This window comes from Cherax quadricarinatus, chromosome 68 (genome assembly GCF_038502225.1).
Source record: "Cherax quadricarinatus isolate ZL_2023a chromosome 68, ASM3850222v1, whole genome shotgun sequence".
In the NCBI taxonomy this organism is placed as follows: Eukaryota; Metazoa; Arthropoda; class Malacostraca; order Decapoda; family Parastacidae; genus Cherax; species Cherax quadricarinatus.
Window position 1 is genome coordinate 15,096,198 of NC_091359.1, and position 14,741 is coordinate 15,110,938.

At 38.6% G+C, this 14,741-nt stretch overlaps 1 protein-coding gene across 3 annotated transcripts in view; it reads left to right on the plus strand.

Moving 5' to 3' along the window:
• Positions 1–14,741, plus strand: part of Nmt (N-myristoyl transferase) — a 79,883-nt gene that overhangs the window by 54,028 nt on the left and 11,114 nt on the right. For all 3 annotated transcript variants that reach the window (XM_053789614.2, XM_070099708.1, XM_053789615.2), the window contains exons 9-10: positions 4,959–5,104; positions 6,514–6,651. In XM_053789614.2, the coding sequence (XP_053645589.1) occupies positions 4,959–5,104; positions 6,514–6,651 (284 nt within the window). The remainder of the gene's footprint in view (positions 1–4,958; positions 5,105–6,513; positions 6,652–14,741) is intronic.

The following is a 14,741-nucleotide window of genomic DNA, read 5'->3' on the forward strand; positions in this document are numbered from 1 at the left end:
ATAAGCTACCTTTTTCTCTATCACACCCTTTACTTCATCATTCTACCAATCACTCCTCTTTCCTCCTGCCCCCACCCTCCTATAACCACAAACTTCTGCCCCACATTCTAATACTGCATTTTTAAAACTATTCCAACCCTCTTCAACCCCCCCACTACTCATCTTTGCACTAGTTCACCTTTCTGCCAATAGTCGCTTATATCTCTCCCGAACTTCCTCCTCCCTTAGTTTATACACTTTCACCTCCCTCTTACTTGTTGTTGCCACCTTCCTCTTTTCCCATCTACCTCTTACTCTAACTGTAGCTACAACTAAATAATGATCCGATATATCAGTTGCCCCTCTATAAACATGTACATCCTGGAGCCTTACCATCAACCTTTTATCCACCAATACATAATCTAACAAACTACTTTCATTACGTGCTACATCATACCTTGTATATTTATTTATCCTCTTTTTCATAAAATATGTATTACTTATTACCAAATTTCTTTCTACACATAGCTCAATTAAAGGCTCCCCATTTACATTTACCCCTGGCACCCCAAATTTACCTACTACTCCCTCCATAACATTTTTACCCACTTTAGCATTGAAATCCCCAACTACCATTACTCTCACACTTGATTCAAAACTCCTCACGCATTCAATCAACATTTCCCAGAATCTCTCTCTCTCCTCTACACTTCTCTCTTCTCCAGGTGCATACACACTTACTATAACCCACTTTTCACATCCAATCTTTATTTTACTCCACATAATCCTTGAATTTATACATTTGTAGTCCCTCTTTTCCTGCCATAACTTATCCTTCAACATTATTGCTACTCCTTCTTTAGCTCTAACTCTATTTGAAACCCCTGACCTAATCCCATTTATTCCTCTCCATTGAAACTCTCCCACCCTCTTCAGCTTTGTTTCACTTAAAGCCAGGACATCCAGTTTCTTCTCATTCATAACATCCACAATCATCTCTTTCTTATCATTTGCACAACATCCATGCACATTCAGACTTCCTACTTTGAAAATTTTCTTCTTCTTATTCTTTTTAGTAATCTTTACAGGAAAAGGGGTTACTAGCCCATTGTTCCCGACATTTTAGTTGACTTTTACAACACGCATGGCTTACGGAGGAAAGATTCTTATTCCACTTCCCCATGGATATAAAAGGAAAAGTAATAAGACCAAGAACTATTAAGATAAAATCAAAGAAGACTCAGATGACTGTGTATAAATAAATAAACACCGGTCGTATCCCACCAAGGCAGGGTGGCCCAAAAAGAAAAACAAAAGCTTCTCTTTTTAAATTTAGTAATTTATACAGAAGGGGTTACTAGGCCCTTGCTCCCAGCATTTTAGTTGCCTCTTACAACACGCATGGCTTACGGAGGAAGAATTATGTTCCACTTCCCCATGGTGATAAGAGGAAATAAATAAGAACAAGAACTAGAAAGGAAATAGAAGAAAACCCAGAGGGGTGTGTATATATATGCTTGTACATATATGTGTAGTGTGTCCTAAGTGTAAGTAGAAGTAGCAAGACGTACCCGAAATCTTACATGTTTAAGGGACAGAAAAAAGACACCAGCAGTCCTACCTCCCTGGCCATTGCATGAAATTACCGTCTTCTTTTCTTCATCGACATTTAAAAGTTCCTCAAAATATTCTTGCCATCTACCCAATACCTCCATCTCCACATCTACTAACTCCCCTACTCTGTTTTTAACTGACAAATCTATTCGTTCCCTAGGCTTTCTTAACTTGTTTAACTCGCTCCAAAATTTTTTCTTATTTTCATTAAAATTTCTGGACAGTGCCTCTCCCACTCTATCATCTGCTTTCCTTTTTCACTGTCTCACCACTCTCTTCACCTTTCTTGTACTATCCATATACTCTACTCTTCTTATAACACTTCTGCTTTGCAAAAACCTGTCATAAGCTAACTTTTCTCTTTTATCATACCCTTTTCTTCATCATTCCACCAATCACTCCTCTTTCTTCCTGCCCCCATCCTCCTATAACCACAAACTTCTGCCCCACATTCTACTACTGCATTTTTAAAACTATTCCAACCCTCTTCAGTCCCCCCCCCACTACTCATACCTGCACCAGCCCACCTTTCTGCCAATAGTTGCTTATATTTCACCCGAACTTCCTCCTCCCTTAGTTTATACACTTTCACATCCCTCTTACTTTTTGTTGCCATTTTCTTTTTATCCCATCTACCTCTTACTCTGACTGTAGCTACAACTAGATAATGATCTGATATATCAGTTGCCCCTCTATAAACGTGTACATCCTGGAGCCTACCCATTAACCTTTTATCCACCAATACATAATCTTACAAACTTCTTTCATTACGTGCTATATCAAACCTTGTATATTTATTTATCCTCTTCTCCATAAAATATGTATTACTTATTACCAAACCTCTTTCTACACATAGCTCAATTAAAGGCTCCCCATTTTCATTTACCCCTGGCACCCCAAATTTACCTACTACTCCCTCCACAACATTTTTGCCCACTTTAGCATTGAAATCCCCAACCACCATTACTCTCACACTTGGTTCAAAACTCCCCACGCATTCACTCAACATTTCTCAAAATCTCTCTCTCTCCTCTACACCTCTCTCTTCTCCAGGTGCATATATGCTTACTATAACCCACTTTTCACATCCAACCTTTATTTTACTCCACATAATCCTTGAATTAATACATTTATAGTCCCTCTTTTCCTGACATATCTTATCCTTCAACATTATTGCTACTCCTTCTTTAGCTCTAACTCTATTTGAAACCCCTGACCTAATCCCATTTATTTCTCTCCACTGAAACTCTCCCACTCCCTTCAGCTTTGTTTCACTTAAAGCCAGGACATCCAGCTTCTTCTCATTTATAACATCCACAATCATCTCTTTCTTATCATCCGCACAACATCCACGCACATTCAGACTTCCAACTTTGACAATTTTCTTCTTTTTATTCTTTTTAGTAATTATTACAGGAAAAGGGGTTACTAGCCCATTGTTCCTGGCATTTTAGTTGACTTTTACAAAACGCATGGCTTACAGAGGGAAGATTTTTATTCCACTTCCCCGTGGATATAAAAGGAAAAGTAATAAGACCAAGAACTATTAAGATAAAATCAAAGAAAACTCAGATGAGTGTGTATAAATAAACGTGTACATGTATGTGTAGTGGGACCTAAGTGTAAGTAGAAGTATATGTATATACATATTTTTTTTTCAACAAGTCGGCCATCTCCCACCGAGGCAGGGTGACCCAAAAAGAAAGAAAATCCCCAAAAAGAAAATACTTTCATCATCATTCAACACTTTCACCTCACTCATACATAATCACTGTTTTTGCAGAGGTGCCCAGAACACAGTTTAGAAGCATATTCGTATAAAGATACACAACATATCCCTGTAAACTGTTAATATCCCAAACCCATCCTTTAGAGTGCAGGCATTGTACTTCCCATTTCCAGTACTCAAGTCCGGCTATATAAAAATAACCGGTTTTCCTGAATCCCTTCACTAAATATTACCCTGCTCACACTCCAACAGCTCGTCAGGTCCCAAATGCCCTTCATCTCCATTCACTCCTATCTAACACGCTCACACATGCTTGCTGGAAGTCCAAGCCCCTCGCCCAAAAAAAACCTCCTTTACCCCCTCCCTCGAACCTTTTCGAGGACGACCCCTACCCTGCCTTCCTTCCCCTACAGATTTAAATGCTCTTCATGTCATTCTACTATGATCCATTCTCTCTAAATGACCAAACCACCTCAACAACCCCTCTTCAGCCCTCCTAATTTCCTCACCTCCTAATTTCCACACTCCAAATTTTCTGCATAATATTTACACCACACATTGCCCTTAGACAGGACATCTCTACCGCCTCCTCGCTGCAGCATTTACAACCCAAGCTTCACACCCTTATAAGAGTGTTGGTACCACTATACTTTCATACATTCCCTTCTTTGCCTGGATAGATAATGTTTTTTGTCTCCACATATACCTCAATGCACCACTTACCTTTTTTCCTTCATCAATTTTGTGGTTAACCTCTTCCTTCATACATCCATCCGCTGACACATCAACTCCCAAATATCTGACAACATTCACTTCTTCCATAATCCTCCTCTCCAATTTGATATCCAATTTTTCTTTATCTAAATAATTTGATACCCTCATCACCTTACTCTTTTCTGTGTTCACGTTCAACTTTCTACCTTTACACACACTCCCAAACTCGTCCACTAACCTTTGCAACTTTTCTTTAGAATCTCCCATAAGCACAGTATCATCAGCAAAAAGTAACTGTGTCAATTCCCATTTTGTATTTGATTCCCCATAATTTAATCCCACCCCTCTCCCCATCTCCCTAGCATATACTTCTTTTACAGTCCCATCTGTAAATTTATTAAACAACCATGGTGACATTAGACATCCCTGTCTAAGAACCATCTTTACCAGGAAGTAGTCTCCCTCTCTTCTACACACCCTAACCTGAGCTTCACTATCCTCATAAAAACTCTTTACAGAATTTAATAACGTACTACTTATTCCGTATATACTTGCAACATCTGCCACATTGCTCCCCTATCCACTCTATCATATGCCTTTTCTAAATCCATAAATGCAATAAAAACTTCCCTACCTTTATCTAAATATTGTTCACATATATGCTTCAATGTAAACACTTGATCTACACATCCCCTACCCACTCTAGAACCTCCTTGCTCATCCACAATCCTACATTCTGTCTTACCTCTAATTCTTTCAATAATAACCCTACCATACACTTTTCCTGGTATACTCGGTAAACTTACTCCACTATAATTTTTACAATTTATTTATTTATTTTTATTGGCATTGATATTTAGAATTGTAGATTGATTTAATTTGAATTTTGTTTGCAAAATGATGATACAAACATTTTTTTCAGATTTTGTAAGCTACTATACCTTGCCATCAACAGTTATGCATCACCCAACATACAAGTCATTGAAGGCTGCTTATTCTTTTTACAATGTTTCTTCTGCCACTCCATGGAAAGTCCTGATGAAGGATGCTCTAGTCACTGCAAAGAATGTAAGAATGACACTCCTGAAATTTTCCCTTTTAAACTTTCAAATGACGTAGATCACACAAGTTTTTTTTTTAACCACGTCAGCTGTTTACCAACACTCATTCAATGGCTTGCTCTCCTGAAATGTATATACATGATAGTTTAGATAATATTTCCATAGCAGTTTAACTCTTTGACTGTTGAGACCCCCAAATCCTGAAGTGTCTCTTGTCACAAAATATTAAAAAAAAAAAAAATTCTTAGGAAATGATAGAGAATCTTTTCTCGATGGTAATGACACCAAAAGTACGAAATTTGATGGACAGCTAACGTAATTATGCTCTCGTGAAGTTAGTGATCTCGGCGATATATACACATTGGCGATTTCGCCCACTTTGAGCCCTACTTTCGGCCAGTTTCATTGTTCCAGTCGGCCAAGTTCATAGCTATTTCTTTAGAACTCCATTTGTTCTGTTGATTGAGTACAAGAAACTGCCCATTTACCGATTTCAACTACCCAATAATGTGGTCAGAAATTAGCAATTTAACCAATTTCATGCAATAAACAATGCAGACATTCCTGGCACTAAAAAACATTTTCTCTGTTCATTAGTCATGTCTCCAGGCCGCTCTTATATTACTTGAATTTTTTTTCTCACAAAAAAATAAAAGATCTACTATTATGCAGACTACTGCATTATTGTAATAATTGTATAAATAATGTCAACTCATTCATGACTGTGTATTAGACCGCCCAGTTGGACATGTATTGGACGGTGACGTCATTTGTTTACTCTTGAACATCAGCAAAAATCGAACATTTCCGCTATATTGAGCTCAATTTCTAGGTCCTTTTCTTCTTGAAACCAGTCACAATCATCACTATTTCTGTATTATATCTTCCATTCTATCAAACGAGACCAAGAAAACGAGAATACAACCATAAATACTATACAAAAATACACCTCAAAGTTGGCATTTTAATAAAAAAAACATGGTCGGGGTTTTTTATTCTCATTATGCACTGTGTGCTGCAGGATTTTTTTTATGCTGCACACACTGACCACACGGACCCATTCTCTCACATGTGGGCTTACCAGCTTTCTCCCACCTGATTTGAAGCTGCTTGAATTTTGGTGTATTTATACGTCAAAAACACTGGCTCATAAGACATATATATACGACACCGACAGCCAAAGGGTTAAAGTTATGTCATAAAAGAAATTGCGTGAGATGTTTTGGGTTAGACGAGTGGGGCATAATTATTTCTGAATTTATTTTATTTTAACTATTTTTAGGAAAGTATAATCTGAATTGCAATTTATAATTTAACTGCATAAATAAATTTTAATACGTATTAAGAAAAATTATTTTGGATCTAAAAAATGCATTTATAGTTTTGACTAGGAATTTTATTATCTATCCTTTTCAGTCTGACTATGATGTGTTTAATGCCTTAGACTTGATGGAGAATTCAGAGTTCCTTGAAGAGCTGAAGTTTGGCCAAGGTGACGGCAATCTACAGTATTACCTTTACAATTGGCGGTGTCCTAAGATGGTTCCTCAAAAGGTTAGCATGGAGTTGTAGACTTGGTTTTTACCCTTGGCTTGGAAAGATTGTGCAAGTTGTTTCCTGTGGCATTCCTCTCTTTACACAACTCTGTACACTCCTCAAAGCACCTACTCTACCCTTACAACAAGTTTCTGTCCTATTTTTGCCCACACATGAACACATAACAGTTTTTTACCTGTGCTTTTTCTGTGTTTATCTTCCAGTTCTGAATGCCTCATTTTGCAAACATGAGAGATGGTATTTTCATAAATATTAGATTTTTTTAAATTTATTGTTAACCAATTGCAGTTTTTGGACAAACAAGTGAAGGAAATGGTAGGACAGAAGTAAGGATCACACACATTGCTTGACTGTAAATTTTTTTGGCAAAAATTATGGTTATTACATACGATCTCTGAACCAAGGTTGAGTTGAAACTTTGAAAATGTGTCCTTACTTCTGTTGCCGCTATTTACTTAACAGTAAATAAGTATGTTACTATACCTGAGAAATGATAGACTTGTGGTTTTCATCTTGGGGAAGGGGGGTGGAGTGTCCCTTAGATAGGGCTGGGCTTTTGAAATGACCTGAGATAGGATAACAGCCTGTAGACTGTAGACTGAAACATCGTCATATGTCTCTTTCTTCTGGGTATGGGTTATTTGTGTATTCTTCTTCTTTCAACACACCAGCCGTATCCCACCGAGGCGGGGTGGCCCAAAAGGAAAAACAAAAGTTTCTCCTTTTACATTTAGTAATATACACAGGAGAAGGGGTTACTAGCCTCTTGCTACTGGCATTTTAGTCGCCTCTTACGACACGCATGGCTTACAGAGGAAGAATTCTATTCCACTTTCCCTTGGAGATAAGAGGAAATAAAGAAGAACAAGAACTATAAAGAAAATAGAAGAAAACCCAGAGGGGTGTGTGCGTATATACGTATATGCTTGTACATGTATGTGTAGTGTGACCTAAGTGTAAGTAGGAGTAGCAAGACGTATCTGAAATCTTGCATATTTATGAGACAGAAAAAAGGACACCAGAAATCCTACCATCATGTAAAACAATTACAGGCTTTCGTTTTACACTCAACTTGGCAGGACGTTAGTACCTCCCTGGGTGGTTGCTGTCTACCAACCTACTACCTATTTATTTGTGTATTATTTTTTTTATTATCACACTGGCCGATTCCCACCAAGGCAGGGTGGCCCGAAAAAGAAAAACTTTCACCATCATTCACTCCATCACTGTCTTGCCAGAAGGGTGCTTTACACTACAGTTTTTAAACTGCAACATTAACACCCCTCCTTCAGAGTGCAGGCACTGTACTTCCCATCTCCAGGACTCAAGTCCGGCCTGCCGGTTTCCCTGAACCCCTTCATAAATGTTACTTTGCTCACACTCCAACAGCACGTCAAGTATTAAAAACCATTTGTCTCCATTCACTCCTATCAAACACGCTCACGCATACCTGCTGGAAGTCCAAGCCCCTCGCACACAAAACCTCCTTTACCCCCTCTCTCCAACCTTTCCTAGGCCGACCCCTACCCCGCCTTCCTTCCACTACAGACTGATACACTCTTGAAGTCATTCTGTTTTGCTCCATTCTCTCTACATGTCCGAACCACCTCAACAACCCTTCCTCAGCCCTCTGGACAACAGTTTTGGTAATCCCGCACCTCCTCCTAACTTCCAAACTATGAATTCTCTGCATTATATTCACACCACACATTGCCCTCAGACATGACATCTCCACTGCCTCCAGCCTTCTCCTCGCTGCAACATTCATCACCCATGCTTCACACCCATATAAGAGCATTGGTAAAACTATACTCTCATACATTCCCCTCTTTGCCTCCAAGGACAAAGTTCTTTGTCTCCACAGACTCCTAAGTGCACCACTCACTCTTTTTCCCTCATCAATTCTATGATTCACCTCATCTTTCATAGACCCATCCGCTGACACGTCCACTCCCAAATATCTGAATACATTCACCTCCTCCATACTCTCTCCCTCCAATCTGATATTCAATCTTTCATCACCTAATCTTTTTGTTATCCTCATAACCTTACTCTTTCCTGTATTCACCTTTAATTTTCTTCTTTTGCACACCCTACCAAATTCATCCACCAATCTCTGCAACTTCTCTTCAGAATCTCCCAAGAGCACAGTGTCATCAGCAAAGAGCAGCTGTGACAACTCCCACTTTGTGTGTGATTCTTTATCTTTTAACTCCACGCCTCTTGTCAAGACCCTCGCATTTACTTCTCTTACAACCCCATCTATAAATATATTAAACAACCACGGTGACATCACACATCCTTGTCTAAGGCCTACTTTTACTGGGAAATAATTTCCCTCTTTCCTATATACTCTAACTTGAGCCTCACTATCCTCGTAAAAACTCTTCACTGCTTTCAGTAACCTACCTCCTACACCATACACTTGCAACATCTGCCACATTGCCCCCCTATCCACCCTGTCATACGCCTTTTCCAAATCCATAAATGCCACAAAGACCTCTTTAACCTTATCTAAATACTGTTCACTTATATGTTTCACTGTAAACACCTGGTCCACACACCCCCTACCTTTCCTAAAGCCTCCTTGTTCATCTGCTATCCTATTCTCTGTCTTACTCTTAATTCTTTCAATAATAACTCTACCATACACTTTACCAGGTATACTCAGCAGACTTCTCCCCCTATAATTTTTGCACTCTCTTTTATCCCCTTTGCCTTTATACAAAGGAACTATGCATGCTCTCTGCCAATCCCTAGGTACCTTACCCTCTTCCATGCATTTATTAAATAATTGCACCAACCACTCCAAAACTATATCCCCACCTGCTTTTAACATTTCTGTCTTTATCCCATCAATCCCGGCTGCCTTACCCCCTTTCATTTTACCTACTGCCTCACGAACTTCCCCCACACTCACAACTGGCTCTTCCTCACTCCTACAAGATGTTATTCCTCCTTGGCCTATACATGAAATCACAGCTTCCCTATCTTCATCAACATTTAACAATTCCTCAAAATATTCCCTCCATCTTCCCAATACCTCTAACTCTCCATTTAATAACTCTCCTCTCCTATTTTTAACTGACAAATCCATTTGTTCTCTAGGCTTTCTTAACTTGTTAATCTCACTCCAAAACTTTTTCTTATTTTCAACAAAATTTGTTGATAACATCTCACCCACTCTCTCATTTGCTCTCTTTTACATTGCTTCACCACTCTCTTAACCTCTCTCTTTTTCTCCATATACTCTTCCCTCCTTGCATCACTTCTACTTTGTAAAAACTTCTCATATGCTAACTTTTTCTCCCTTACTACTCTTTTTACATCATCATTCCACCAATCGCTCCTCTTCCCTCCCGCACCCACTTTCCTGTAACCCCAAACTTCTGCTGAACACACTAACACTACATTTTTAAACCTACCCCATACCTCTTCGACCCCATTGCCTATGCTCTCATTAGCCCATCTATCCTCCAATAGCTGTTTATATCTTACCCTAACTGCCTCCTCTTTTAGTTTATAAACCTTCACCTCTCTCTTCCCTGATGCTTCTATTCTCCTTGTATCCCATCTACCTTTTACTCTCAGTGTAGCTACAACTAGAAAGTGATCTGATATATCTGTGCCCCCTCTATAAACATGTACATCCTGAAGTCTACTCAACAGTCTTTTATCTACCAATACATAATCCAACAAACTGCTGTCATTTTGCCCTACATCATATCTTGTATACTTATTTATCCTCTTTTTCTTAAAATATGTATTACCTATAACTAAACCCCTTTCTATACAAAGTTCAATCAAAGGGCTCCCATTATCATTTACACCTGGCACCCCAAACTTACCTACCACACCCTCTCTAAAAGTTTCTCCTACTTTAGCATTCAGGTCCCCTACCACAATTACTCTCTCACTTGGTTCAAAGGCTCCTATACATTCACTTAACATCTCCCAAAATCTCTCTCTCTCCTCTGCATTCCTCTTCTCCAGGTGCATACACGCTTATTATGACCCACTTCTCGCATCCAACCTTTACTTTAATCCACATAATTCTTGAATTTACACATTCATATTCTCTTTTCTCCTTCCATAACTGATCATTTAACATTACTGCTACCCCTTCCTTTGCTCTAACTCTCTCAGATACTCCAGATTTAATCCCATTTATTTCCCCCCACTGAAACTCTCCTACCCCCTTCAGCTTTGTTTCGCTTAGGGCCAGGACATCCAACTTCTTTTCATTCATAACATCAGCAATCATCTGTTTCTTGTCATCCGCACTACATCCACGCACATTTAAGCGTCCCAGTTTTATAAAGTTTTTCTTCTTCTCTTTTTTAGTAAGTGTCTACAGGAAAAGGGGTTACTAGCCCCTTCTTTACTTTGACAACTTGAACTAAATTGCCAGTCATCTAGAATTACAGTTGCAGTTCTTATCTTGAATCTTTTCCTGGTCCCATACACAGTTACTTTAAATTTCCTTCTAAACTTGCATGTTAAATATCTTTGTAATCCGCTTTATTTTGTATGGTAGTTCTTCCATTAAATCTTCCCAGTCCCCATGCTATGGGTCTGTCTTGAAACCTCTGATTCTCTCCTTGTCCTATGTCTCTGGAATACCCATCAAATTCCAGATACTTTACAATGTCATGCATCCAAAATGCAAAATGTTTTATCTTAAAATGTTTCAGGTTGTAGGGCTTATATACCACTTGATCAACATGCAATAATAGTAGAAATTTCTGAATCTGAAATATGGGTTTTTCCTTAAATTTCCAGACAACTGGGAATGTCTGCTCTGTTAACTTCCCATAGCATTAAATATTCCGACACTGATGGCAACTATGAATGATTTTTGCAAATTCACAAATAACCTACACATAGGAAAAAAAACTTAATGTTAACATTTTGGTTTAAGTATGTGTGAATAGTTTATGGTCTGGATTTTGTAAAACAATTGGTAGGAAACAATCGTTCAGCCAGTAGGAAAAGAGTAGCCCAGAGATGGGATTGAGAAAATATTTTCAACTTTAAGTGACAAAAGGGAAGAGAACAGCATTAGCTCCATGTTAAAATAAAATGTAGGAGTATTGCTGAACTTTGCACTTTATAAAATTTTATTATATTTTGATGTACAGGAGGGCTCCACTTATGCAGTAGGTTAGGTTCTGGGCTATTGCTGTAAAGTGAAAATCACTGTAAAGTGAATCATAGCCTTTTTTCATTTTCAAACACATATAAGAGCCTGATAATATATTTACTCGATCATATAATAAGTGAGCAATAGAACTGGGCCTAAAAATGTATATACAGTATACACTTTCTTCTTTCAACAAACCTGCCATATTGCACTGAGGCAAGGTGGCCCAAAAAGGAAAACAAAAGTTTCTCTTAAATTTAGTAATTTATACAGAAGGGGTTAATAGCCCCCTAATAGTCGCCTCTTACAACACACATGGCTTACAAAGGAAGAATTTTGTTCCACTTCCCCATGGAGATAAGAGGAAATAAAAAAGAACAAGAACTGTTAAGAAAATTGAAGAAAACCCAGAGGTGTATATATGCTTGTACATGTATGTATGTATGTACATGTATGGATTTATGAAGGATGAGGTTAATCATAGAATTGATGAGGGAAAAAAGGTGAGTGGTGCGTTGAGGTATATGTGGAGTCAAAAAACATTATCTATGGAGGCAAAGAAGGGAATGTATGAAAGTATAGTAGTACCAACACTCTTATATGGGTGTGAAGCTTGGGTGGTAAATGCAACAGCGAGGAGACGGTTGGAGGCAGTGGAGATGTCCTGTTTAACCCTTTGAGGGTCGACAGGCCCTCTCCGAAACTCATTCTCAGGGTCGGCCAAATTTAAAAAAAAAAAAAATTATTTTTTCTTATGAAAAGATAGAGAATCTTTTCCCGATCATAAAGACACCAAAAGTTTGAAATTTGATAGAAAACTTACGGAATTATGCTCTCGCAAAGTTAGCGGTCTCGGCGATGTTTACGCATCGGCGATTTTGCCCACTTTGAGCCCCATTTTCGGCCAATTTCACTGTCCTAGTCGACAAAAAACATGAATATTTCGCTAGAACTCCATTTTTTCTATCGAATGGGTGCAAGAAACCACTCATTTATGAAATTCAACTATCCAGTACAGTGGTCAGAATTTAGCAATTTTGCCAATTTCACACAAATTTCAAAAGATGCCAATTTCCGAATAGGGTCCAGAATAAACAAGAAAGACATTCCTGGCACTAAAATGACATTTCCTCTAGTCATTATTCACGTCTCAAGGCCCCTCTTATATTCTTTTGCTTTCCACTTTGAATTTTTATTTTCACAAAAAATATAAGATTTACTGTTATGCAGACTACTGCATTAGTGTAAAAAATGGTATAAATATTATTGGTGCACTTGTGAAAGAATATTAGACTCACCAGTTGACGTGTATTGCACGCTTGGCACGATTTGTTTACTTTTGAAGTTTGGTAAAAATCGAACATTTCTGCTACTTTGAGCTCAATTTCAAGGCACCTTTCTTTGTAAAACCAGTCAAAATCATCTCTATTTCTGTAATATGTCTTCCATTCTATAAAATGAGACCAAGAAAACTAGAATACAACAATAAATACAATACGAAAATACACTGCAAAGTCGCTGATTTATTAAAAAAAAATGGTCAAAGTTTTTTTTTTCTCATTATGCACTGTGTGCTGCAGGATTTTTTTTAGACTGTGCACACTGACCACATAGACCCATTCTTTCATATGAAGGCCTACCAGCTTTCTCCCACTAGATTTGAGGCCGCTAGAATTTATGAGTACTAGTACGTCAAAAACCCCTACGCGTAAGACGTACTAGTACGACGAAAACCCTCAAAGGGTTAAGGGCAATGTATGGTGTAAATATTATGCAGAAAATTCGGAGTGTGGAAATTAGGAAAAGGTGTGGAGTTAATAAAAGCATTAGTCAGAGGGCAGAAGAGGGGTTGTTAAGGTGGTTTGGTCATTTAGAGAGAATGGATCAAAGTAGAATGACATGGAAAGCATATAAATCTATAGGGGAAGGAAGGCGGGGTAGGGGTCGTCCTCGAAAGGGTTGGAGAGAGGGGGTAAAGGAGGTTTTGTGGGCAAGGGGCTTGGACTTCCAGCAAGCGTGCATGAGCGTGTTAGATAGGAGTGAATGGAGACGAATGGTACTTGGGACCTGACGATCTGTTGGAGTGTGAGCAGGGTAATATTTAGTGAAGGGATTCAGGGAAACCGGTTATTTTCATATAGTCGGACTTGAGTCCTGGAAATGGGAAGTACAATGCCTGCACTTTAAAGGAGGGGTTTGGGATATTGGCAGTTTGGAGGGATATGTTGTGTATCTTTATATGTGTATGCTTCTAAACTGTTGTATTCTGAGCACCTCTGCAAAAACAGCGATAATGTGCGAGTGTGGTGAAAGTGTTGAATGATGATGAAAGTATTTTCTTTTTGGGGATTTTCTTTCTTTTTTGGGTCACCCTGCCTCGGTGGGAGACGGCCAACTTGTTGAAAAAAAAAAAAAAACATGTATGTGTAGTGTGACCTAAGTGTAAGTAGAAGTAGCAAGATGTACCTGAAAGCTTGCATATTTATAAGACAGAGAAAGGACACCAGCAATCCTACCATCATGTAAAACAATTACAGGCTTCTGTTTTACACTTACTTGGCAGGATGGTAGTACTTCCCTGGGCAGTTGCTGTCTACCATCCTACTACCTTGTACCATATAGACATTACTTAAAATATTTTCATCCTTAGCTTATAATGAGTGGTGAATATATTTTTTTATACACAAATAACCCACATATAGAAGAGAGGAGCTAACGACAACGTTTCGGTCCGACTTGGACCATTTACAAAGTCACACTAACAAAAAGGAGAGCAGGATGGGTATATATAGGCAGTACGTGGTAGTAGTAGTAGTAGTAGTAGTGGAGGTGGAAGGAAGTAGTAGTGGGGAGGTGGTAAGAGTAGGAGGGGCCAGTCAAATACTAAGAAAGAGGAGCACTGCAAGGAAGCTAGGTGCCCACAGAGGGTAAGAGCAAGAACACC